The sequence below is a fragment of the Mya arenaria genome, chromosome 12 (genome assembly GCF_026914265.1).
Source record: "Mya arenaria isolate MELC-2E11 chromosome 12, ASM2691426v1".
Classification (NCBI taxonomy): domain Eukaryota; kingdom Metazoa; phylum Mollusca; class Bivalvia; order Myida; family Myidae; genus Mya; species Mya arenaria.
In genome coordinates this window covers 30,700,914-30,725,973 of record NC_069133.1, presented here as the reverse complement: position 1 = coordinate 30,725,973, position 25,060 = coordinate 30,700,914, and the positions used below count along the sequence as shown (strand labels likewise).

At 36.1% G+C, this 25,060-nt stretch overlaps 1 protein-coding gene across 3 annotated transcripts in view; it reads left to right on the top strand.

Moving 5' to 3' along the window:
* Positions 1-25,060, top strand: part of LOC128211648 (ubiquitin carboxyl-terminal hydrolase 40-like) — a 220,656-nt gene that overhangs the window by 190,295 nt on the left and 5,301 nt on the right. For 2 of the 3 annotated variants that reach the window (XM_052916645.1, XM_052916647.1), the window contains one exon: positions 16,631-16,720. The exons of the other annotated variant lie outside the window; for it this stretch is intronic. In XM_052916645.1, coding sequence (XP_052772605.1) covers positions 16,631-16,720 — 90 coding nt within the window. The remainder of the gene's footprint in view (positions 1-16,630; positions 16,721-25,060) is intronic. 3 annotated transcript variants of the gene reach the window in all.

Genomic DNA, 25,060 nt, shown 5'->3' with positions numbered 1-25,060 from the left:
TGAGACACATATATATTCATTTTGATAATAAGCGGACATTCTCCTAAGTCAATAGATTCTTAAAATATTGTATCCATAGCAACATAATATTTGCTGTTGTGGAGCAAGCCATATATTTCCTATGATGTTCACATTAAACGCATTTTGTAACGTTAAAAAAAGCGGGAAACGTCATCTTGACGTCGAAACACAACATGACGTCATTAGTAAAATACGCATGACGTCATTTGAACAGACACCGCCTCGCAAAACAAACTCCAAAACAGGTGCTCAAAGCAAACATGCAACGCGAAATTATTGAAAAACAGCGTGTTGTGATACAGTTTCTCCAGAATTTAGATGTTTCACTGTCGAAAACATTGATACAGTTGAAGAAATCGTTTGGAGACCAAACTTTGAGTCGCACAGCTGTTTTTGAGTGGCACAGACGCTTTAAAGAGGGGCGCGAGTCAACATCCGACGACGGGAGATGTGGGAGGCTGTCACTTGTGGCGAAAAAGCGCGAAATGGTAAAGTCCATGCTTGATAGGGACCGACGAGTGTCTACACGGGAAGTGGCTGAGGAATGTGACATTGGAGTAGCAACAGCGTATAAGTCAATTACTGAAGAGTTTAAGATGACAAAGGTGTGCGCACGTTGGATACCAAGGCTGTTGGATGACAATCAGATGAAGGATAGGGTGAATAAATCATTGAACTTTTTGAGGTCCTATCGACGTGAAGGGGACAGATTTCTTCAAAGAATAATCACAACAGATGAAAAGCGCACAGGGCCCGGTACACAGAGTTGGAGCTGGATGTTCTCGGGATCGGCAGGTTGGAGCACGCCCCCTACAGCCCAGACCTTGCGCCACTTGATTTTGCACTTTTCCCGGCCGTCAAAGCCCAGCTACGCGGAATCCGATTCGACGATCTCGAGAGCCTACGTTGTCACGTGCAGACAATTATGTCTTAATTTGATAAACAATGGTTTCAAACTGTTTACAATTCATGGGTCAGGAGACATGAACGTTGCGTGCAAGCACATGGCCGCTATTTCGAGAAAGAGTAAACTGAATTGACGTTGACGTTATAAATTTTAACGTCGGGTTGCTCCGCCATATCGTTGGTACATGTTTTAAATTTATTGTAACTTTTTTACTGTTATATGTATGGAATCGAAATTTTAGAGTGAAATGGAATAAAAGATGTAGTAAATTCGTACTAAATTTCATTATAATACAATTTGCCTTTCAAAAGGAATATGCGTTCAATCCGGGAACTTTTCGAACATACCTCGTAATATAGTGTTGGGACACAGATGTCAACTTATAATTTCATGAACTCATTCACAGCAACATTGTGCTCTTTTGTGACAACTCCAACTTAATTATTGTAAGAATTATGGTCCTTAAAAATGTTTTAAACAAAAACTTATTTTTCATGTTTCAATATGCCCGTTTAAAATATGGGAAGAATTATAGTTTCACTTGCAGCGTAGGGCTGGAAGCTTCCAGCATGTTGTCCGATCAAAAACTTTATAACCCTTTTTCCATTCAGGTGAGGGATATAGGGCCATCTTGGCCCTCTTGTTTTACAACTCAACTCAACTCAACTATACTTTATTGTAAATAAAGGCCTCCGGCCCAGAATACAACATAACATTGTAAATAGTATATAATTTAAATAGTGCCCCCTTTCTATATCGATTATCTCTCGGTTTTCAATAGCAATCATTATTTTTGAAACATAGTATGCTACTTGCTTTAAAGTGTATGCATCTTGGGAACTCATTAAGTTAATAAATGTTGACTGACATGTCTGACCATTGAACCAATTAAAAAGGTAATTTGTTCTTATTTCCCCGTATTAAGGACACTCAAAAAAGGCATGATACTCATTTTCAATGATCTGTACGTTCATACGTGTGAGACAATAAAAACAGATGCGATCATTATGCTGAACATTATAATGTCTGCCTAATTCTATATTTAGTTTATGGTTAGAGCATCTAAATCTCGCTAGTGATCGCCTTATCTGAAATGGTATGTCAATGAATAAGTACTTTTCAGGATTCAATAGCGATTTAAAGCATTTATAAGTATCGCAGCGCGAAGAGCTATCAATATCGTTATGCCAACTTTGCGCCATACAGTCTGTAACGCGCTGTTTGATTGAATAAAAAAACATGGTCATGTCCCCGACATCTTGTGCAACCCAAACATACCCAAACCTAAACAGCAAGTCTTTAATACAAGTTGCCCATGTTCGTCTTCCAATGTCGTCTAAGGATTTCAACATTAAATAACTGGAAATCTATGGTTTGGCATTTGCAGCAGTGTACACCAATATTTGATACATTTATAATAATATATAGTGCAAAGTGGAAGACGTCCGCATTCACCCAATACTATGTTATTATTTATACTAGAATTAACACCCAGAAAGTATCTGCAAAACTCTACATGTGATCGTTCAATTATTTCACTGTGTTCATATCCCCATATTTCAGACCCGAAGGTGAGTATTGGGGTGACCATGCTATCAAACAATTTAAAAATATCGGAATGGGTAAAATATCCAATGGTTTTTGGTATTGTCTGATAGAGAGGCTAGCCTTACGAGCCTGTGATGCCAATTTTGTTTTAGCTGCGGTCCATGATAATTTTGGTGTAAATAATAAGCCCATGTATTTATAAATTGATACAGTATTGACTTCTTCACCGTTTAGAAACCATTTCTCGTAATTGCGCAATGGCCCCCCATTCAAGACAATAATTTCTGTCTTTTTTAGGTTTACTTGCATGCCGGTATCATGGCAAAAACTTGAAATTGCACTGAGTTGTAATTGAAGGTTATTTGCTGTATCCGCACAGTTCGCTATATCGTCAGCATACATGAGACAGTAAATATCTGGAATATTATTTGTAATGAAAATGCCATTCCTGCATTTTTCTCTTATATATTCAACTAAATCATTAATATAAAGAGAAAATATTATCGGAGAACTCAAATCACCTTGTCTAGAGCCTATATTACATAAAAATCCTGGAGTAATAGTATTTCTGTCAATTTTAACATGTGCACGTAGTTTCGAATACATGGATGTCAGTACTACTAATAATTTCCCATTCATACCTTTCCCTGCCAAACTAGAGAACAACTTAAAGTGTACTAATGAATCAAACGCCTTTTTAAAATCGACGTAAAGAACATAGAAACGACCACGTGGCCTTGTAATATACTTTTGAACCATACTTTGTAGGCAAAATAAGTTATCCACGACCGAATACCCCGACCTAAATCCCGCCTGTGATTCCTCAACAATATTCTAAGTATCCGCCCAAGCATATATGCGGTCGTTTATTATACCTATTTTTAATTTCTTTAAACTTTTCTCTATCTTGTCATTTGAAATAGGACGATTTAAATGGTCGTTGACGGCAGCGGTCGCGTTTGGAATACTATCAGAAATAATATTTTCAATCGGTACCTGATTTTCCTTGTATAATAACGATTTAAAGTACTTTGTCCATTCGTTGGATGAAATAACATTTCTCTCTAATGAATGCACTTTTGAGCATTTTACTAACCGCCAAAATGTCTTAGGATTATCTCTAGACCGTATAAGTGAGGCGCGTTTATTTCTCTTATAAGACAACTTTTTTGCCGTACATAGATTTTTAAACGATGTTCTACGCGCCTTATAATTAAGAAAATCTGTATTATTATTCGTCCATCGAAAACGTCTCAAAGATGAATATTTATCCCTCTTTGCCTGTGTACAAATTAAATCCCACCATGCTGGTTGGGAACAGCTAAACTTTTTTCCCGATCCACCACGCATATTCAGAGCAGACATCGTATATAAATGTACTATTTTAGCTACCGCATCATTAATATTCCCCCTTATTGAATGTATGATATCATCTTTCAAAGTATCAAAATTGTTTTGAAATATTCGCTTAAAATTATCCGACGCACGCTCCCGCCAGAAGTAGCGATCAAACATTATAGTATCATCCCCCTGTTGTGCGCCATCAATTGGCTGCTTCTCAACAAATGCTAATTTCGAGTATAATGGATAGTGGTCAGAAATTATATCATAGGTTTCAACATTAAAATATGCGATACATTCAAATAATTTTTAAGAGACTATGTGGTAATCAACAATACTATGGCCTTCGTTTGCAATACAAGTGAAATTGCCATCACAATCGCCGGGTAATCTACCATTTACCAGGTGTATATTATGTGTACAACATACATCAATTAAGGCATACCAAAACGGTTGACCTCCGTATCTTTACTTTTACGTGGCAAGTCAAACTCATCTTGACCATAATCAACTTCCATATTATACAAATAATTTAAGTTGTCTGATATAATATAATCATTTAGATCTTTCGTTCGAGCATTAAAATCGCCAGCGAAATACAAATAACCGTCCGGAAATCTATCTTTTAATATCGTTATATTACTTTCAAGTAGTAAAATGCCGTTAGTCTCTCCAAGAGAATGGTAACTGGTAGATCCCTCCGGTGAGATATATGCAAAATATATGATAATGTCCTTCATGTTTTCATAAACACTAGAATTCATATAAAGTACTATACAGTCTTTAAAATCAGTGCATATCTGCTTGATAAAGCCTGACATAATTAAACTGTCTCTTACAAAAACACTAACTCCCCCGCTATTACAATTGCATTATAATGCTTTTCTCGTACACAGTCAAAATGACAGTAAGATGAAAGAAACAAATCGTACTCCGATTTAAAATTACTCCATGTCTCTAATAACCCGATAATATCAAATTTATTTAAATATTTCTTTGTGTGAATGTCATCGCTCAATTTAGCTAATCCCTTTACATTCCAGCTTATAATGTTAAAGTGTTTATAAATATAAGCACGTACACGTGGTTGTAGTAAATCCACTGAGCCTTGACCAGGTCCCTAGTCACTATTCACTCCGGCTGTCGTTTCGTCATCCTCGCCCCGTTTGTCCACCAGTCGCCCGCTTTCGCCTCGCGCTCGGACATCTCCGGTTTCCCGCTCGCTGGCCTCATTGTTTTCCGCCCGCTGTCCCGGCCTCCCACGCGCACGACCGATCTCGTATATCGTCTGCTTGTTATCATCATATCCATACACCGTGCTGTTGACAATCAATTTGTCATACTTCATGACTGCATAGTTACCAGGTGCACGTTCGTTGACCAATCGTTTTCCAAGTTCACGCCTATGTGTACTGACCCTTTCAGTAAAGTCCTCATTCACAGAATATGTAGAATTTCTCAGCTTTCTTTTTGCAGACGTAAGGATAGCCTCTCTATCCTTAAACTTGGTGAACTTTACGATTATGATACATTTCTGGCGATCTCGGGTTTTCAGTCTATGAGCACGCTCAATATCGACATGCTCTAACTCAGGCATGTTAAGGTCGTCACGAATGAATGATCGCACTTTCTCTTCGGTATCACTCCACTTTTCATCAAATCGATTCCACTGAATTTCAAATTGTTTCTACGAGAATGAGATTCCAGTTTATCAACTGTAGTTTTCGAAGAGCCAATCTCTCTCTGTAACACATTATTTTGGGCCTTAAGATCTTCGTTTTCCAGCTTCAATTGATTCAGAGATATATTAACATCGTCAATTTTCTGATTAATGCATGAAAGGTCATTTCTCACCTCTGCCCTCATTTCCTGCAAGTATGAAATCACATCAGCATTCCCTGAATCGGACCTACTTGTGGTGACTGACCCAAAATTAGGTGACGGCTGTGGAACGGTATACGATGACATTGTCCGCTGTCTAGTTGTGACCCCCTCCTGGCGGGCGGGCATGCCATCTCCAGACCCCCTGCTTGCACCTCCCGTGTTTTGCTTTTGTGCGTCCTTATTCCGAGACGGGTCATGTCTAGGCGGTCCGGGGTTACTCTCAATATCTCCGCACATGAGAATCAAAATGGCCGCGCATGTGCTCATCTGGAGGAGAAAAGAAACATTCTTTTTAACACTCCTGGTAACAGTTAGCACCCGAAAATACTTCACACATTTCGCCTTAGGCTGAAAGCATCCAATTCTCACACGCCAAATGTTAATATCCACTCCCATTATCCTCAAATATTTAATTTCCACACCTGTGAATTTTCACCTGCCATACTATCCAAGGGAAGCAACTCTTTACACTTTAATATGTTCCCTGGCAGAGACACCATTCATGGTATTTGTAATTTGGTCATGCTCATATTGATACATCAATATAAATTTGCATTGAGAAGATTGTTCCAAGATAGACAAAAAGTCAATAATTTTTTCCACTTTAGGTATCCGATGAACAAATGAGTTTGCCATTTTATAGAGGCATTTGCAATAAAGTTTAAAGAATTATGCTTTTTGAGCTCATATAATTCAGGCAGGATTTAAAAGGATATTGGTTTTACTAACTTGTAAAATAATCAACCGAATATACATAACATATACAATTATTGCAGTTTGTGTTTTGGATCTAATTTCAACCAATATTTGACATGAAAATGGCCCAATTTTGCAACAAAAAGACTCGTGAAGAATAATGCTTTTTAATATTATTTCTCTATACATAAAACACTTTCAGATGATAACAACCTAGTATGAGGTCATTCACCTGCAGTCGAAGGCCGATATGTCAAACTCTATTATGTCAACCTTTTGGTTATGTCAAACTTTTTTCCCTGTCCTGAATTTATTTCTTCTGTTTCTATATATTTACATTAACGCTTCATTCCTTATTGATTTTTATGCCCCCAAAGGTGGGCATGTTAAAATCACATCTTTTGCCGGTCCGTCCGTCAGTCAGTCTGTGTGTCCAGCTCAACTACTAGTGTCCGGGATGTACCTTTTTCTTGAATGGCCAGATTTTAAAATAACTTGCCACATGTGTTTGGCAAATAAAGACAAAGTGTCCCGTACAAGACCTGTGTTCCTACGTTTAAGTTCAAGGTTACACTTCGAGTTTGAATCCTGGAATGGTGCATATAAGGACACACAGTATATGTAGTCGTGTCCGGTCTGTAACTTTCTCAAGGTATAGACTGATTTTAAAATAACTTGCCACATGTGCCACATTTGACATAAGAAGACAACGTGTCGCATACTAGACCCATATCCCTACCTCTAAGGTCAAAGTCACACTTAGTGTTTGAATACTATGGAATGCTGCAAATGAGACATAGAGTATAGGTAGTGGGCTGTTACTTATTCATGTATGGACAGATTTTAAAATAACTTGCTTCATGTGTTTGAGATACATGTACCAAAATGATGGTTGCGTGCAAGACCTGTGTCCCTACCTCTAAGGTCAAGGTGATGAAAGGTAAGTACAGTGTCTATCGAAGAAACAAACTGACGTAGGTAAAATCACGTAAATAAGCATGAAAATAAATTGAATGATATCTTCAAAATGATTTAATGTGAAATAAATGGAAAACAAATACCCTGGTTGATTGTTAATTTATGTTTCAATATTTTACAATCGGCATTAAACGCAGTGGTATTAATTGGTACGGTATTTTAAGCGTATTTTTTCTTACCGAGTGCATTTAAAACCAGAAAAAAGTGCACTTTTTGTGTCTGAAGCACATTTTGACCAAGTTAAAAGCGCTTTTCTACTGTGTTAAAATCGCATTTAAACTATGCAATAAGTGTTTTTTTCCTGTGTTAAAAGCATATCTAAAAGTGCTCGAAAAGTCCATCTTCATTGAAATTTAAAACTTCATCTACTATTTACCCCAGGGATTGCCAGTGAAGTGTATTATTGCAAAAATAATTAAGATTCCCAAGGGTCCCAAGTCATTAGATTTAATTACTAAATTAAATTACTACGAGATCTGAGGAGCTCTGAATGCACTCTCAGCATTCAGACTCTGTAGTTAATCAAGTGTATCACTGTTAATATCCTATTATAAGAATTAGGTCACGACTAGGTTAATTAATTTTGAATTTAAATGGTTTGGCACTGTTATAATGACAATTTTAATTTTAGTGTGACAATTGTTTCTATGAGAAAAAGATGGCGAATCTGACATTGATGTAATGAAAACAGCCATAAGTCAATTAACACAGGCAGTTATCGCCCTCAAAGATGTCCCCTAGCTACAATAGCATGTCCCCTGGTAGTTAAGGATGTGGTATGTCACAAACACTGTTTGTGTTTTGCAAATTCTGTCTTTTTACTGACTTAGGCCTTCTTTTTTTATTCTTTGTTTTACAAACACCGCAGCTCAAAAAAGCTCATTTTTTAAAAATAAAAAAATGGGATTTCAGTATTTTTTTAATTTCCGCCGATGTAATTTTATTGTAGCAAATCATTAAAAGCAGAGGACGTCTTAACAGCTGTAAAAATGTTGGTGTCAATATCTCTGAAAAAGTTTAAATCAATGAACAACCTTCATGGGATTTGCAGGGTGTTGTTAAAAATCCGGTATCCGGTACCTGGTATACCCCCGTACTCAGTATCACTTTCAGATATCGGATTATGTTGATATCAGGGTCATTATCAGATGATAAATCAAAGTATCCACGGTCCGTTATTAATTGTTTTTTGACAACCAATGCATACTTTAAATAACACGGTGTCAACATAATCTGGTATCATAAACTGTGATAACGCCTTTCTCGATATCGATACCTGGTACCGGGTTTTAGCTCACCCAGATTTGCATCGTCATTGATAAAATGGCTGACCCCACTAGTCCCTATTACCTGGCCGATAAATATTCGCTGTTTAGAATGAAACAAACAGATAAAAAGCTCTTTTGCTTACTGTAACAATTATGACATGGTTGGTGAATTGGTATCGGACAATTTGCAGCCAAGACAACGCATTGGAGTGAAGGCCCATTACAATTCTTAATGGCAAATAAAATTAAATTTACCGAAATTTTTTGTCACTTCAGGGCTTTTTCTACCAATTTTGGGAAAAAAACCCTAGACATTTTGGGAAAATTTGCGTCACGAAAATGCCAAAATTGGGAAATTGGGAAATCTTACAGTTAAAATAACAAGCTATCTTGTCTCTTGGGAATGAGGAAATTATTTAATATTAGTTTCTTTTCCCTTTTAAAAGACCAATATGGCTCCTTGGGGTATAAATATAAATTAAAATAAATGAACCAGTACAGGTAATAAGACTTCCTTAAAAAAAAAAGATTGGGATTTTTACTTTTGATTGGAATTTTTTTATATCTTATATTTTGCTTTGGGAATGGGTCTGATAGTCGGACCCGTGGGTACTATAGAAAAAGCCCTGCACTTGTCTATTATAACATGCATTTACAAAGTATAAAGACTGATTAATGAAAATATGAAGTGAACTTGTCAGATAAAACAAAAACAAATGTGCACACACTTACATATTGACCTTACATTCAAAAACAAAATCATGAAGGATACATCATTGCTTTTGCTTTTCTGTGTTTTTTTCTAACCAAAAAATAAATTCCCAGAAATGTAATTTTATTTTTATTTTTATTTCCTCCTCCTCTGACACTTTACATCTCTGGCCGTTCGTAAAGCATATAATTAAAAAAAGGCCTTAGCCATTTTGGACCCAAATTTAAAAAAAAAAGAAAAAAAAAATTCAGACCAATTTTTAGCCATTTTATAATAATAATAATAATAATAATAATAATAATAATAACATCATTATTTAGAGAAGGTATACACACTTTATGACATAATTACAGGTTCAACCATAACAACGTCATATTTACAATGTGGCCTTCTATGAAGAAAAACAAACAAACAAAAACAAAATGCATTTTTCTGTACAAGCAATCGGTCCGGCAAAGTCAAAACCGGTCCAGACCGGCAAATTGTCGGTTTTTAGAAGCCCTGGTGAGCTATGTGATCGGTCTATGTCCGGCGTCTGTCGTGCGGCGTCCGTCGTCAACAATTGGTTATAATCATCTTCTCCTCCTAAACCACGTGGACAATTTTGATGAAACTTCATAGGAATGATCCTTGGTTGGTGCTTTTTCAAAATTGTTCAAAGAAATTAATTCCATGCAGACCTCTGGTTGCCATGGCAACCTAAAGGAAAATGTCAACAATTGGTTATAATCATCTTCTTCTCCCAAACTGCTTGAACAATTGTGATGAAACTTCATAGGAATGATCCTTTGTTGGTGTTTTTTCAAAATTGTTCAAAGAAATTTATTCCATGCAGAGCTCTGGTTGCCATGGCAACCTAAAGGAAAATGTCAACAATTGGTTATAATAATCATCTTCACTTAAACTCCTTGGACAATTTTAATAAAACTTCATATGAATAATCCTTGGTTGGTGCTTTTTCAAATTGTTCAAAGAAATTAATTCCATTCAGATATCTGGTTGCCATGGCAACCTAAAGGAAAATGTCAACAATTGGTTATAATCATCTCCTTCTCCTAAACTGCTTGGACAATTGTGATGAACATTCATAGGAATGATCCTTTATTGGTGCTTTTTCAAAATTGTTCAAAGAAATTAATTCCATGCAGAGCTCTGGTTGCCATGGCAACCTAAAGGCAAATGTCAACAATTGGTTATAATAATCATCTTCACTTAAACCCCTTGGACAATTTTAATAAAACTTCATAGGAATGATCCTTGGTTGGTGCTTTTTCAAAATTGTTCAAAAAAATTAATTCCATGCAGAACTCTGGTTGCCATGGCAACCTAAAGGAAAATGTCAACAATTGGTTATTATCATCATCTTCTCCTAAACCCCTTGGACAATTTTAATGAAACTTCATATGAATGATCCTTGGTTGGTGCTTTTTCAAAATTGTTCAAAGAAATTAATTCCATGCAGAACTCTGGTTGCCATGGCAACCGAAAGGAAAAATTACAAAACTTTTTTTGGCAAATACTATGAAACCGAGTGCTTAAATATTTGGTGTGTAACATAGTTGATTGGTTATCTACCATGTTTATTCAAAGTATGCCCCTGGAGAAAATTTGGCCTCAGCCCGTGGGCTACAAGTTCATTATAAATACAATATGTTAAAATCTGATAGTGATGTAAAGTTTACTCTTGAAACAAGGGCAGCAAGTCTTGCTATATGCTCTCCCTTTTTGTTGGAGATTCCACTACTTTCTATTTTTAGTAACAAGGGAATAGTTTTTAAATTTTATTAAGTCTTCAACATAGTCACTTCTGAGGTAATTATTGTTCTTTTTTTAGGTTCATAGATTCAAATAATTATTATACACTTTATTCTTTAGAAGAAATTTCATTTTTTCTTAATAATGAATTTAATAATCAGACTTTTCCATTGAACTTCATGTAGATTATTATACCCCCCAAAACAAAGTTTGGGGGGGGGTATACTGGAATCGGGTTGTCCGTCTGTCCGTCTGTCTGTCTGTCCGTCTGTCCGTCTGTCCGTCCGTTTTTTTTTGTCCGGGATTCATCTTTGTCGTTATTGAACAAATCTTTTTCAAACTTTCAAATATTAATGACCATGATGTAAACCTGTGCCTCCGTGGATTTGGTCAGAGTCGCATGATCCTGAGTGGAGTTGTGGCCCCTTAATGAGTTAAATTGGGCAAAATTAGCTTTGTCCAGGATTCTTCTTTGAAGCTATTGAGCAAATCTTTTTCAAACTTTCAAATATTAATGGCCATGATGTAAACCTTTGCCTCCATGAATTTGGTGGGAGTCACATGATCCTGAGTGGAGTTGTGGCCCCTTAATGAGTTAAATTGGGTAAAATTAGTTTTGTTCGTCCTACTCCTTCGTCATTTTTGAATGAATCTTTTTCAAACTTTTAGCCATGGTGAGAACATTTGCCCCTGTGATTGTGGTTGGAATCACATGATCATGTCTCCAATTATGGCCCCTGAATAAGTTAAAATAGGCAAAAATTATACAGCTTTGTCTAGCCTAATCCTTGGTCATTTTTTTCTCATTTTTTCTATAAATCTTTTTCAAACTTTCAGATGTCAATGACCATGATATGAACTGTTGAATATGTGATTTGGTGCACCTGTATTAATCAGAATGTTTGCATGGCCTTAAAAAGACCTTTAATTGATTTTGTCCTTAAAAAGACCATCAAAAGTCCTGAAGTTAGGTGCATACAGGCCTTAAATTTGTTACAATATTCGCTTTGGTGGCCTACTCCTTTGTCATTTTTCAATATATTTTTCTCAAACTTTCAGCTATCCATGACCATGATGTGAACCTTTGTATATGTGATTTTGTGCACCTGTATTATTGCCTTGTGCTTTCTAATGATACCATAACTAAGGCCAGGGCAAACAACCTAGACAGGGAAGGGTTGGGGGGTATTCGTTAGCCTTTGGCTTACAGTTCTAGTTGTTCATGCAGATACTACAATCTTATCTTCTGTGTGGATAGTGTTATTCACCAATAAATTATAGAAAGAAATTTTTTGTTAATAACATGAGACAGACAAACATTCACTTTTAATGCAGTTTATGATGAAGAAAAATTCATTTCAACAAAACAAATGGCACTCATTGCGCAAAAAAAATAAATTATATTGTGTGCACTAAAACATGTAAGAAAAATCAATCTTGCAGTAATGATGGTGTTTACTATGAAAATAAGATATACCGAGGAGACATTTTGCTTAAGGTCATTACACTTGTTCTAGAAAATGGTGAAATTTGAATACTGTCCATCAGAAATGAAAAGGTGAATATTCATAACCTTATTTAAGGGTGGTGAAAAGGATGAGATGAACCCCAATAAGTACCGTTACCATTAACCGTTATGTTAAAAGCTTCAAACATCTGAAAATTAATGGTCTTCAAGGTTGTTTTAAAAAATGGTTAAGCTGTATGTCAACTATTGTAACTGACAACATTACAATTCATTCAATCCTGTATTGTAATAAAAAGTGCTTATCTCGAAGTATTTCCAACATCCGGAAGACATAACAGGTTTCGATTGTAATTGTGTACCAGATGCCTCATTGATATGATCAAAGCGCGAAGCGCTGAAAGACCATCTGCGGGCAAATATGTAAGAGTTGCAAATTTTATTTGATCTATGGGAATGGGTGAAGGGCACATAGATAAAAGTGAAAAATGTGCTGAGGGCCAAGGCCGCTTGTGCCCACACTGGGCGAGGAAAGAAACATTTTTATACCCCCCAAAACAAAGTTTGGGGGGGTATACTGGAATCGGGTTGTCCGTCTGTCCGTCTGTTTTTTTTTGTCCGGGATTCATCTTTGTCGTTATTGAACAAATCTTTTTCAAACTTTCAAATATTAATGACCATGATGTAAACCTGTGCCTCCGTGGATTTGGTCAGAGTCGCATGATCCTGAGTGGAGTTGTGGCCCCTTAATGAGTTAAATTGGGCAAAATTAGCTTTGTCCAGGATTCTTCTTTGAAGCTATTGAGCAAATCTTTTTCAAACTTTCAAATATTAATGGCCATGATGTAAACCTTTGCCTCCATGAATTTGGTGGGAGTCACATGATCCTGAGTGGAGTTGTGGCCCCTTAATGAGTTAAATTGGGTAAAATTAGTTTTGTTCGTCCTACTCCTTCGTCATTTTTGAATGAATCTTTTTCAAACTTTTAGCCATGGTGAGAACATTTGCCCCTGTGATTGTGGTTGGAATCACATGATCATGTCTCCAATTATGGCCCCTGAATAAGTTAAAATAGGCAAAAATTATACAGCTTTGTCTAGCCTAATCCTTGGTCATTTTTTCTCATTTTTTCTTTAAATCTTTTTCAAACTTTCAGATGTCAATGACCATGATATGAACTGTTGAATATGTGATTTGGTGCACCTGTATTAATCAGAATGTTTGCATGGCCTTAAAAAGACCTTTAATTGATTTTGTCCTTAAAAAGACCATCAAAAGTCCTGAAGTTAGGTGCATACAGGCCTTAAATTTGTTACAATATTCGCTTTGGTGGCCTACTCCTTTGTCATTTTTCAATATATTTTTCTCAAACTTTCAGCTATCCATGACCATGATGTGAACCTTTGTATATGTGATTTTGTGCACCTGTATTATTTCCTTGGTACTCATGTGTGGGGGGGAGGTGGTGGGGGTGGGTAAACAGAAATTGGGTTGGCAGACTGTCAAATTCACCCGTCCACCTTCATTTTGGAATATCCTGTCAGGAGTCATGACCCCTTTATGGTGAAAATGAGAGAAACAGGTTTGTTATCTCCCCTGAGGTGGGTGGTAGTGGGGTAATATTCGCTTTGGTGGCCTACTCCTTTGTCATTTTTCATCATGACCCCTTTATGGTGAAAATGAGAGAAACAGGTTTGTTATCTCCCCTGAGGTGGGTGGGAGTGGGGTAATATTCGCTTTGGTGGCCTACTCCTTTGTCATTTTTCAATATATTTTTCTCAAACTTTCAGATATCCATGACCATTATGTGAACCTTTGTATATGTGATTTTTTACACCTGTATTATTTCCTTGGTACTCATGTGTGGGGGGGGGTGGGGGTGGGTAAACAGAAATTGGGTTGGCAGACTGCCAAATTCACCCGTCCACCTTCATTTTGGAATATCCTGCCAGGAGTCATGACCCCTTTATGGTGAAAATGAGAGAAACAACAAACTTTCAGATATCCATGGATATCCATGACCATTATGTGAACCTTTGTATATGTGATTTTTTACACCTGTATTATTTCCTTGGTACTCATGTGTGGGGGGGTGGGGGTGGGTAAACAGAAATTGGGTTGGCAGACTGCCAAATTCACCCGTCCACCTTCATTTTGGAATATCCTGCCAGGAGTCATGACCCCTTTATGGTGAAAATGAGAGAAACAGGTTTGTTATCTCCCTTAGATATAATCTGAATACTGCATTGTTTTTCTTGTCCCTTAAACTAAATAAATGTATTGCCTTGTGCTTTCTAATGATACCATAACTAAGGCCAGGGCAAACAACCTAGACAGGGAAGGGTTGGGGGGTATTCGTTAGCCTTTGGCTTACAGTTCTAGTTTTATCTATTTTAGGGCGTCTTGTGTCATTTTGTTTATGTAAATGTCACTTCAATCATCGTAATACCCCTTCCGCATGTATTTAATGTTACAATGCACGCCCCTTTCAATCGTTTCTAAAGGGTTTTCGCTGCTTTGAGGAAAATACAATTCATCATATATTTTATTTCCTTTTATGAACATACACATTTTGTTTGATGAAAATAATTTCTTAACAAACAACTCCAGCAATAATTCCATTCAAAATGCACAGCATATCACTTCAGTCGACGTCATGATCCCGGCCCATGTATTTAAAATTACAATGCATGCCCCTTTCAATCGCTTCTAAAAGTTTTTCGGTGTTTTGATTAGATATCATAGGTAAGGCAAGTTTTATGAACATACACGTTTTGAATGTTTGAGGAAAATGATTTTATTTTTACGAGCAACTTTAGAAAAAAATCCTATCAAAATGCAGAGCTTATCAGATAGGTTGTTTTCCTGCAGTGAGGACAAAAATGTGGTCAGTTAATGTATGTAGAAACTATTTTTAGAAAATCTGTCAGTTTATGTAGTTGAAACTATTTTTAGATTATCGGAAATTGTCTGTTCTAAGAATGGGTACTAAGAATGAATTGTGCTTTTGCAAGTTTTATTGATAAATAAATGTTATTTATGTGTTACGTAAATATCTGTGTAGAAATAATACAAGTATGGTGATGAAGGCTTCGCACACTTTAGATGTTTTACAGGTTAAATCCGAACTACTTTGCTTCATCAAGCATATGCATGACTCACTATCATATCAGGGCAAGTATGCTAGAATGAATTGAAAGCCTTATGTATAAAACAATGGCAAGAATTTAACCGGAACGAAGCTATTACGCCAAAAAATGAAAACATTTAATTAGAAAAGTATACGCCTAAAAATTACAGAATGAATAGTATTTTGTAATTGTATAGCAGGCAAATCATAGTATTTGAAGTATTAGGAACGCGAAATTGAGATACAACTATTTTGACTTTCAGACAATCATTTTTGTTTCTTATCTCAATAAAGTAATATCAAATATACACTATTACAAATACGCATGCTTCAGGGTCACTACAGGTTATAATAACAAACCCTGCAGGCGATGGGACACTTGCGGTCGGTAATAATTTTTAGAACATCTTGGGCTAAACACAGAGTGAATATCAGTATATTACCTTCCTACCAGAGCCTCCATTATTTTGACCCAATTTAATCTGATAAATATAACGATCTAAAAATAGTTATATCCTGCTAATAATAAAACGCCGGGATACAGAAATACAGCGCGGAAATAGCCGAACAACCAAGAACTCGTACTCTGAACACAATACAACTAATCTATTTTTATGATTTCGTCGTCATTCTGCTAAACATAGAGCGCATTGAGACAAAAAAATGAGTAAAAACGACATGAATAGAAGTAGTTCTTTGGAGTTTGCGGTCTTAAGACGGCCCATGCGCAGATAGTCTAAAAATTAGGGCAACACTTATCAACACTTATGATAAAAAATAATCACATAAAAAATAATCAATTATCTATTATCTCATTAGGATATAAAATTCTTTATGAAGTTTTTAAACTCAATGAAAATGTTTTCATCTTAATCTTATTCTGATTAACATTAATGATTTTTATACATGTATATATTTACAACAGAACAAGAAAAAGAAAAAGACAGGTCAAATGAAGGACAACCTTCGACTGGCTCCATACCACATAGCAGATGGGGACACTATAGGAGCTAAGGTTTGACTGATTTTTTATGGTTTGACTGATTTTTACCAAATTGTGTGTGTATTTTTTACCTGCATATTTGTTTCAAAAGATATTTCACACAAACAAACGATTCAAAAAAATGTTTGAACAATACACTCGTTGATAAGATGACCTGTACTTTACAGTGTCTTTAAATGTGTTTGCCATATGCAAAGTGTTCAGACTTGCAAGAATTAAATTGAAGTAGATATTGCAAGTTTTGATATCTTATCTCTCTTGATTTCTTGATCTGTTTTTAGCTCGACAATTCAAAAAATAAGGAGGGCTTTACTACTTGCCCCAGCGTCCGGAAAAGGTTTTGGGGCAAGTTGGGATTTTCACTTATAACTTCAATACCCTTCATTCAATTCAATTAATACTTCACACAGTTATTCAGGGCCATTACATAATGAGGTTAGATAACTCCATATTATCCTTTATACAAGTAATGGCCCCTGATTGACTTAGAAACTTAGGTTAAAAATTTAGGGATTTTAATAAAAAAACTTCTATACCCTTTATCCAATGCACTAAATACTTCGCACAATTAATGTCAACCATCTTACAATAAGCCATAAGGTCACTTAACTCCATTTTAACCCTTAATACAAATTATGGCCCTTGAATGATTTTATTATTTTTTTAATTTGTTTAAACAGGCTCATTTTTATATTCTTAAACAGGTTTTCATAAAAGGATAACAAGTTATAAGAATGACTTGCGTCATTGTTAGGGCAAGCTGGTGGGAGGGCAGCGTCAAAGTCACCTTATGTTTCCAATAATTTTAGCTAGGTTTGACATAAAGTGAACAAACTTGGTATATACGATGAGTTTATAAAGACCTTTCATGGGAATGTGTTTGAGGCCCCAAGCATCAAGATCAAGGTAAAAGTTACTACTGATAGAAAGATGGTTGGTATTGAATAACTTTAGTAAGGGTCTACATATTGTGACCAAGCTTGGTATATAGAAAGAGTTTATAGAAACCTTTTCTGAGATTGTGTTTTGGGCCCCGAGAGTTATGGACTAGGTCAGTCATTGTTGCTAAAAATAGAAATATGGTTAGTAATGAATAACTCAAGTAAGGGTTGACATAGTATGACCAAACTTGGTATATAGGACAAGTTTATGCAGAGTTTTCATTGGATTGCTTTTTGGCACCCTAGGGTCACTATTACAAAAAATAGATTACTGCTTGGTACTGAATAACTTTAGTTATGGTTGACATACTGTGACCAAACTTGATATGTAGGAAGAGTTTATGGAGGACTTCCATGGGATTGTGTTTGGGGCCCTTAGGATCAAGGTCACTGTAACAAAGAAGAGAAGAAAGCAGCTGAAACTGAATCTCTTCTGCCAATCATTAAAAACCCTGTTTTGTCACATCGTGATTCTTGTTATCCCCCGCTGAATTGAAGGTTTCAGGAGGGGGATATTGTTTTGGCGTTGTCCGTCATTCCGTCCGTCCGGAACCATATCTTGGTAGGCATTGATCAGAAAATGTTTAAACTTGGTTAGAATGTTCCCCTTGATCAAATCTCGACCAATTTAAAAGTGGGTCACATGGGGTCAAAAACAAGGTCACTAGGTCAAATCTTAAGAAAATCTTTGGAACAAAATTGAGGCATTATACATGGTCAAACATTTATGAAACTTAATCAAATTGTTTTCTTTAATGAACTCTTGGACGTATATATAAAACTGGGTCACATGTGATTGAAAATTAGGTCATTAGGTCAAATCTTAGAAAAATCTTGTCAGGAACCATATTATGGTAATGATTGGTCAGATTATGTTTAAACTTGGTCAGGATGTACCCCTTGATGAAATATGGACCGCTTGTAAAAGTGGGTCACATGGGGTCAAAAACTAGGTCACTAGGTCAAATCTTAGAAAAAATCTTTGGAACACATTAGAGGCATTATGTATGGTCTAATATTCATGAAGCGTAATCAATATGTTTTCCTTGATGAACTCTTTGATATGTTTAAAACTGGGTCACATGTGATAAAAATTAGAAAACTGGGTCACATGTGATAAAAAATTAGGTCACTAGGTCAAATTTTTCAAAAATCTTGTAAGAAACCATTTCATGGTAGTGATTGGTCGGATTATGTTCATGCATAACATATATGTATGTTATTACTCCAGAGTTATGAACCCTGAATTGGCATAAGCTGTATAAGTGTCCGTTCTCTAAATTTGGCTTATCACTCATGGTCAAACTTTGTGTCCTAAAAATAGGTTGGGGGTATTTTGCCACAGTTGGCGCTCTTGTTTTAATATGCAAAATTGATCAAAATAAGTGACTTACAACAGTTGCAACTCCTACAAAACTGATTGAGTATGGATATGTTGTTTAAAACCTTTTCCTAACATCAGGGTCATTAGTAGTCCCCTACCGGTTTCACCCTCTGTCTGTGTCCATCCGAAAAATCTGGGCCCTGCGATAACACGCAAAGTATCAAAGCTTGGTTAAGAAACTAAGTATGTGGAAAGAGGGCAGGCAATATGGAGAATATGCAATTTAGTTTGTTTTTTCGTCAGACAAAGTGATGCAGAGTTATGGCCCTTGACTTAATAAAAATATAGCTAATTTGGTCCTGTGATAACTCAAAAATGATCAAAGCTAGGTTTATGAAACTTAGTATGTGGAAAGAGGACAATATGGAGAATATGCAATTTAGTTTTGTTTTCATCAGACAAAGTGATACAGAGTTATGGCCCTTGACTTAATAAAAATATAGCTAATTTGGTCCTGTGATAACTCAAAAATGACCAGAGCTAGGTTAATGAAACTTAAAATGTGGAAAGAGGGAAATATGGAGAATATGCAATTTAGTTTTGTTTTCATCAGACAAAGTGATGCAGAGTTATGGCCCTTGACTTATTAAAAATATAGCTAATTTGGTCCTGTGATAACTCAAAAATGATCAGAGCTAGGTTAATGAAACTTATTAAGTGGAAAGAAGGCAATATGGAGCTTATGCATATTTTTTTCATCAGACAAGGTAATGCAGAGTAATTGCCCTTGACAGTAAACATTTGGCCAATTTTGTCCAGTGATAACTCAAAAATTATCAAAGCTAGGTTCATGAAACTCAGTTTGTGGATAGAGGGCAAGACGTCAAAAGTAGACATGGGTGATTTGGTAGGTTTTACAGCTAAAACTGCTGCATTTTGATGGATAAAGTTTATTGTAAATGCCATTAGTTCACTATCACATTATAAGGCTGGGGTGACTTAAACAACTTTGATTTATTGGTAGGATTTGTTAAAGTTTTCATGGAGATTTTCTTGAGACACGCTCATCCTTTTGACAAGGTTTTAAATCAGTAGGGGACACTTGCTCCCCACTGCGTGGCGCTCTTGTTAATCATTATCAAGGTCTTAATTTTGTTATTTTATGTTTTATGAACCACCAGGATCCCCAATGAGGGAAATAAAAACTGAATACAGCATTTTATTTTTTGTTGGAGCAGGCGTCGCCTTTATATTGCATTTCACTTTTTCTTTTGTACTGCAGTGTTTATGTTAGAATATTTAATAAGGAACATGGAATACAAATCATTTTGTTTTCAGCAGGCTGTTCATGCTCTTTACCTATGATTAGGAACTTAATTGAAAAAACTGTTCAAGTCTCAAGGCATTGTTGATAGTTTTCACCAATTTGCAATATGTCGTAAAATGTTGAAGAAAATGTTCAGGTAATTCTGCAAATGAGCACCCAGTTCATGTGATCTTTACAGAAGCGGTTGAAGAGCATCGATGAAATATAGGCGAGAAGCGAGACATAGTATAAGCCTCTAGGCTTTCTTTTCAATTCTGTTAACACTATTATTTTGTGCATAATTTACATGTTCTTTGTTTAATAGCAGTACATATTTGGTCTTTGTTAATCTTGATTATGCTTAAATTTGAACTAAACTAATTGTAAATGTTATATCGAAGTAATTATTTTTTAAACCAAATATAGGCCATTGTAACGGAAATGAACAAGTAGTTCTGACTATGTTCGACTTTAATTGGGTTGTAGGTGCTATGTATGGCAGTGATTTACGACTATTCTATCATCTGTAATATGTCATTAACCAGGTTTTCAACGAAAACCGGGTTATTAGAATGAGGTTGTCGTTGGGCGGGCGGGCGTCAAACATTGGTTTCTGTTCAATAACTTTGGTTAGCATTGATAGATATTGATGAAACTTGGTGTGTAGGTAGCTTATGGGAAGAGCTAGCTTGGGATTGCTTTTGAGGGGGGTGAGGCTAAGGTCAAGGTCACTGTTACTAAAAATAGAAAAATGGTTTCTGCCCAATAACTTTAGTTAGCATTGATAGATATTGACAAAACTTGGTGTGTAAGTTGCTTATGTGAAGAGCTAGCTTGGGATTGCTTTTGAGTGGGGAAGGGCTAAGGTCAAGGTCACTATTACTTAAAATAGAAAAATGGTCAAGGTCACTGTTACTTAAAATAGAAAAATGGTTTCTGCCCAATAACTTTAGTTAGCATTGACAGATATTGATGAAACTTGGTGTGTAGGTAGCTTATGTGAAGAGCTAGCTTGGGATTGCTTTTGAGGGGGGTGGGGCTAAGGTCAAGGTCGCCTGTTACTAAAAATAGAAAAATGGTTTCCGCCCAATAACTTTAGTTAGGATTGATAGATATTGACGAAAGTTGGTGTGTAGGTAGCTTATGTGAAGAGCTAGCTTAGGATTGCTATTGAGGGGAGGGGCTAAGGTCAATGTCAGTGTTACTTAAAATAGAAAAATGGTTTCTGCCCAATAACTTTAGTTAGCATTGACAGATATTGATGAAACTTGGTGTGTATGTAGGTAGCTTATGTGAAGAGCTAGCTTGGGATTGCTTTTGAGGGGGGTGGGGCTAAGGTCAAGGTCGCCTGTTACTAAAAATAGAAAAATGGTTTCCGCCCAATAATTTTAGTTAGGATTGAAAGATATTGACGAAAGTTGGTGTGTAGGTAGCTTATGTGAAGAGCTAGCTTGGGATTGCTATTGAGGGGAGGGGCTAAGGTCAAGGTCACTGTTACTTAAAATAGAAAAATGGTTTCTGCCCAATAACTTTAGTTAGCATTGACCGATATTGATGAAACTTGGTGTGTAGGTAGCTTATGTGAAGAGCTAGCTTGGGATTGCTTTTGAGGGGGGTGGGGCTAAGGTCAAGGTCGCCTGTTACTAAAAATAGAAAAATGGTTTCTGCCCAATAACATCAGTTAGCATTGATAGATATTGATGAAACTTAGTGTGTAGGTAGCTTATGTGAAGAGCTAGCTTGGACTTGCTTTTGAGTGGGGAGGGGCTAAGGTCAAGGTCACTATTACTAAAAATAGAAAAATGGTGTCCGCCCAATAACTTTAGTTAGGATTGACAGATATTGATGAAACTTGGTGTGTAGGTAGCATGTGAAGAGCTAGCTTGGGATTGCTTTTGAGTGGGGAGGGGCTACGGTCAATGTCACTGTTACTTGAAATAGAAAAATGTTTTTGTCAAATAACTTTTGATAGCATTGATAGATATTGATTAAACTTGGTGTGTGGGTAGCTTATGTAAAGAGCTAGCTTGGGATTGCTTTTGAGGGGGGTGGGGCTAATGTCAAGGTCACTGTTACTAAAATTTTAAAAATGGTGTCCGCCCAATAACTTTAGTTAGCATTGATAGATATTGATAAAACTTGGTGTGTAGGTAGCTTATGTACAGAGCTAGCTTGGGATAGCTTTTGAGGGGGGGTGGAGCTAAGGTCAAGGTCACTGTTACTAAAAATAGAAAATTGGTTTCTGCCCAATAACTTTAGTTAGCATTGATAGATATTGATAAAACTTAGAGCAAAGGTAGCTTATGTGAGGTGGGGTCAAGGTCACTGTTCATAAAAATAGAAAAATGTTTTTCTGCCCAACAACTTAGTTAGAATTGATGGATAGTGATGAATCTTAGTGTGAATATAGCTTATATGAAGCTGCAGATTGAACTTGCTCATACAACAAATTAATTGGCTATAATTTCTGATTGCCCATAACAAAAACCTGGTTTCGTCGCATTGCGGCGCTTCTAGTTTTTAATTTTAGAATTAAAATGGGATCCCAAAATGAGATATATTTCCAGTTTGGATGTCTTTTTTAGTTGATGATTTCCCGACAATTTATTTTTGTGAGAATAGATCAAATCACAGCAGTGGAAAGAAAAAAATGTAGCATTTTAAATTAATTATTTTTTCAAGATCTGCGATTTTTCGGGAGTCGGGATTGTAAAACAAAGAATAAGAACAGTGCCCTAAGAATTAATATTTTTCTTAAAATCAGTGCTAATTATCTAGAAGTTTCTTTTATCCTTTTTTCAGCTTACATAGTACTTACGGTTGATTAAATAGGTATTATTGTCAAATATAGATTAAGATCAAGATTGTGTTCAAATGGGTTAAAGGACAATACTCTTTCGTCTTTATATGTTGATAATATAAAATATCACTCTTCACTCTCTTTGGTTTTTATGAAAAAGTAAATAAAAATGATAAATTTTCCCTCCCTCACTTTTTAGCTCACCTTAGCCATAGGCTGAGGGTGAGCTATTAGGATCAATGATTGTCCGCTGTCTGTCCACACTTAGTTTGTTAACATTCTAGGGGTCACATTTTTCCCCAATTGTCACAAAACTTTGTCAGGATGTTTGTCCAATTATAATTACTTGGACGAGTAAGAATATGGGTCATCTGGGGTCAAAAACTAGGTCACAGAGCCCAATTATGGAAAAACCTTGTTAACACTCTAGAGGTAACATTTTCAGCCCAAATATCCTAGAAATTTGTCAGAAAGGTTGTTTCGATGATTACTAGCTCAAATTCAAATATGGGTCATCTGGGTTCAAAAACTAGGTCAAAGAGCCCAAATATGCAAATACCTTGTTAACACTCTTGTGGAAACATTTTCAGCCCAAATATCCTGGAAATTTGTCACAAAGGTTGTTTCAATAATTTCTAGCTCAAGTTCAAATATGGGTCATCTGGGGTCAAAAACTAGGTCACAGAGCCCAAATATGAAAATACCTTGTTAACACTCGTGGTAACATCTTCAGCCCAAATACCCTAGAAATTTATCACAAAGGTTGTTTCGATGATTTCCAGCTCAAGTTCGAATATGGGTCATCTGGGGTCAAAAACTAGGTCACAGCTTAAATATGGAAATACCTTGTTTATACTGTAGAGGTAACATTTTCAGCCCAAATATCCTAGAAAGTTGTCAGAAAGGTTGTTTAGACAATTTCTAGCTCAAGTTCGAATATGGGTCAACTGGGTTCAAAAACTAGGTCACAGAGCCCAAATATGGAAATACTATGTTAACACTCTCGAGGTAACATCTTCAGCTCAAACATCCTGGAAATATGTCAGAAGGTTGTTTTGATGATTTCTAGCTCATGTTCCAATATGGGTCATCTGGGGTCAAAAACTAGGTCACAGAGCCCAAATATGGAAAAACTTTGTTAACACTCTTAAGGTAATATTTTCAGCCCAAATATCCTGGAAACTTGTTTGAAAGGCTCAGGTTCGATGATTTCTAGCTCAAGTTCGAATATGGGTCATGTGGGGCCATAAACTAGGTCATAAGCCCAAATGTAGATAAACCTTGTTAACACTCTAGAGGTAACATTTTCAGCCCAAATATCCAGGAAATTTGTCAGAAAGGTTGTTTTGAACTATTTAAGTCAAGTTGGAATATGGGTCACCTGTTTTTTTATTGTTATTTATTGTTTTAAAATCATTGAAGGTTCCAACTTCAAGCTTCATGAACTTATTCACAGTAAATTGTAATTTTTTGTGACGAGTTATTTAAAATCCAACCAAATTATTGTAAGAATTTGCCCTTTGTACCTTTTAAACAAATACATATTTGTCATGTGTTTAAAAAACTGGACATATAATAGTTCCACCTATTGTGTATGGAAGGGCAGACAGGCACCATCCAATATGTAGTACGATCAATTACTTTTTAACCCTTTATCCAAGCATGACCAAATTTGGTCTGAATGTGTATGAACGTGGTTAATTAGCAAAATTGCTGTAGTTACCTGAGAGTTATTGCGCTCTAATCATAGAAATCACCTAAAATTGCTCTTGTCATATCAATAACTTTTTAAGCATTTGTCCAATCATTACAAAATTTGGTGAGAATATGAATGGGCATAATACCTCAGAGAAGCCAAATCCATGTTATTGCCCTTTAATTATCAACAAGTCTATAGCACAAAGTTATACTGAGATGAGCGATATAGGGCCATCTTGGCCCTCTTGTTTTTTCATCCATGGAAAAAATATTAATTTGGTGT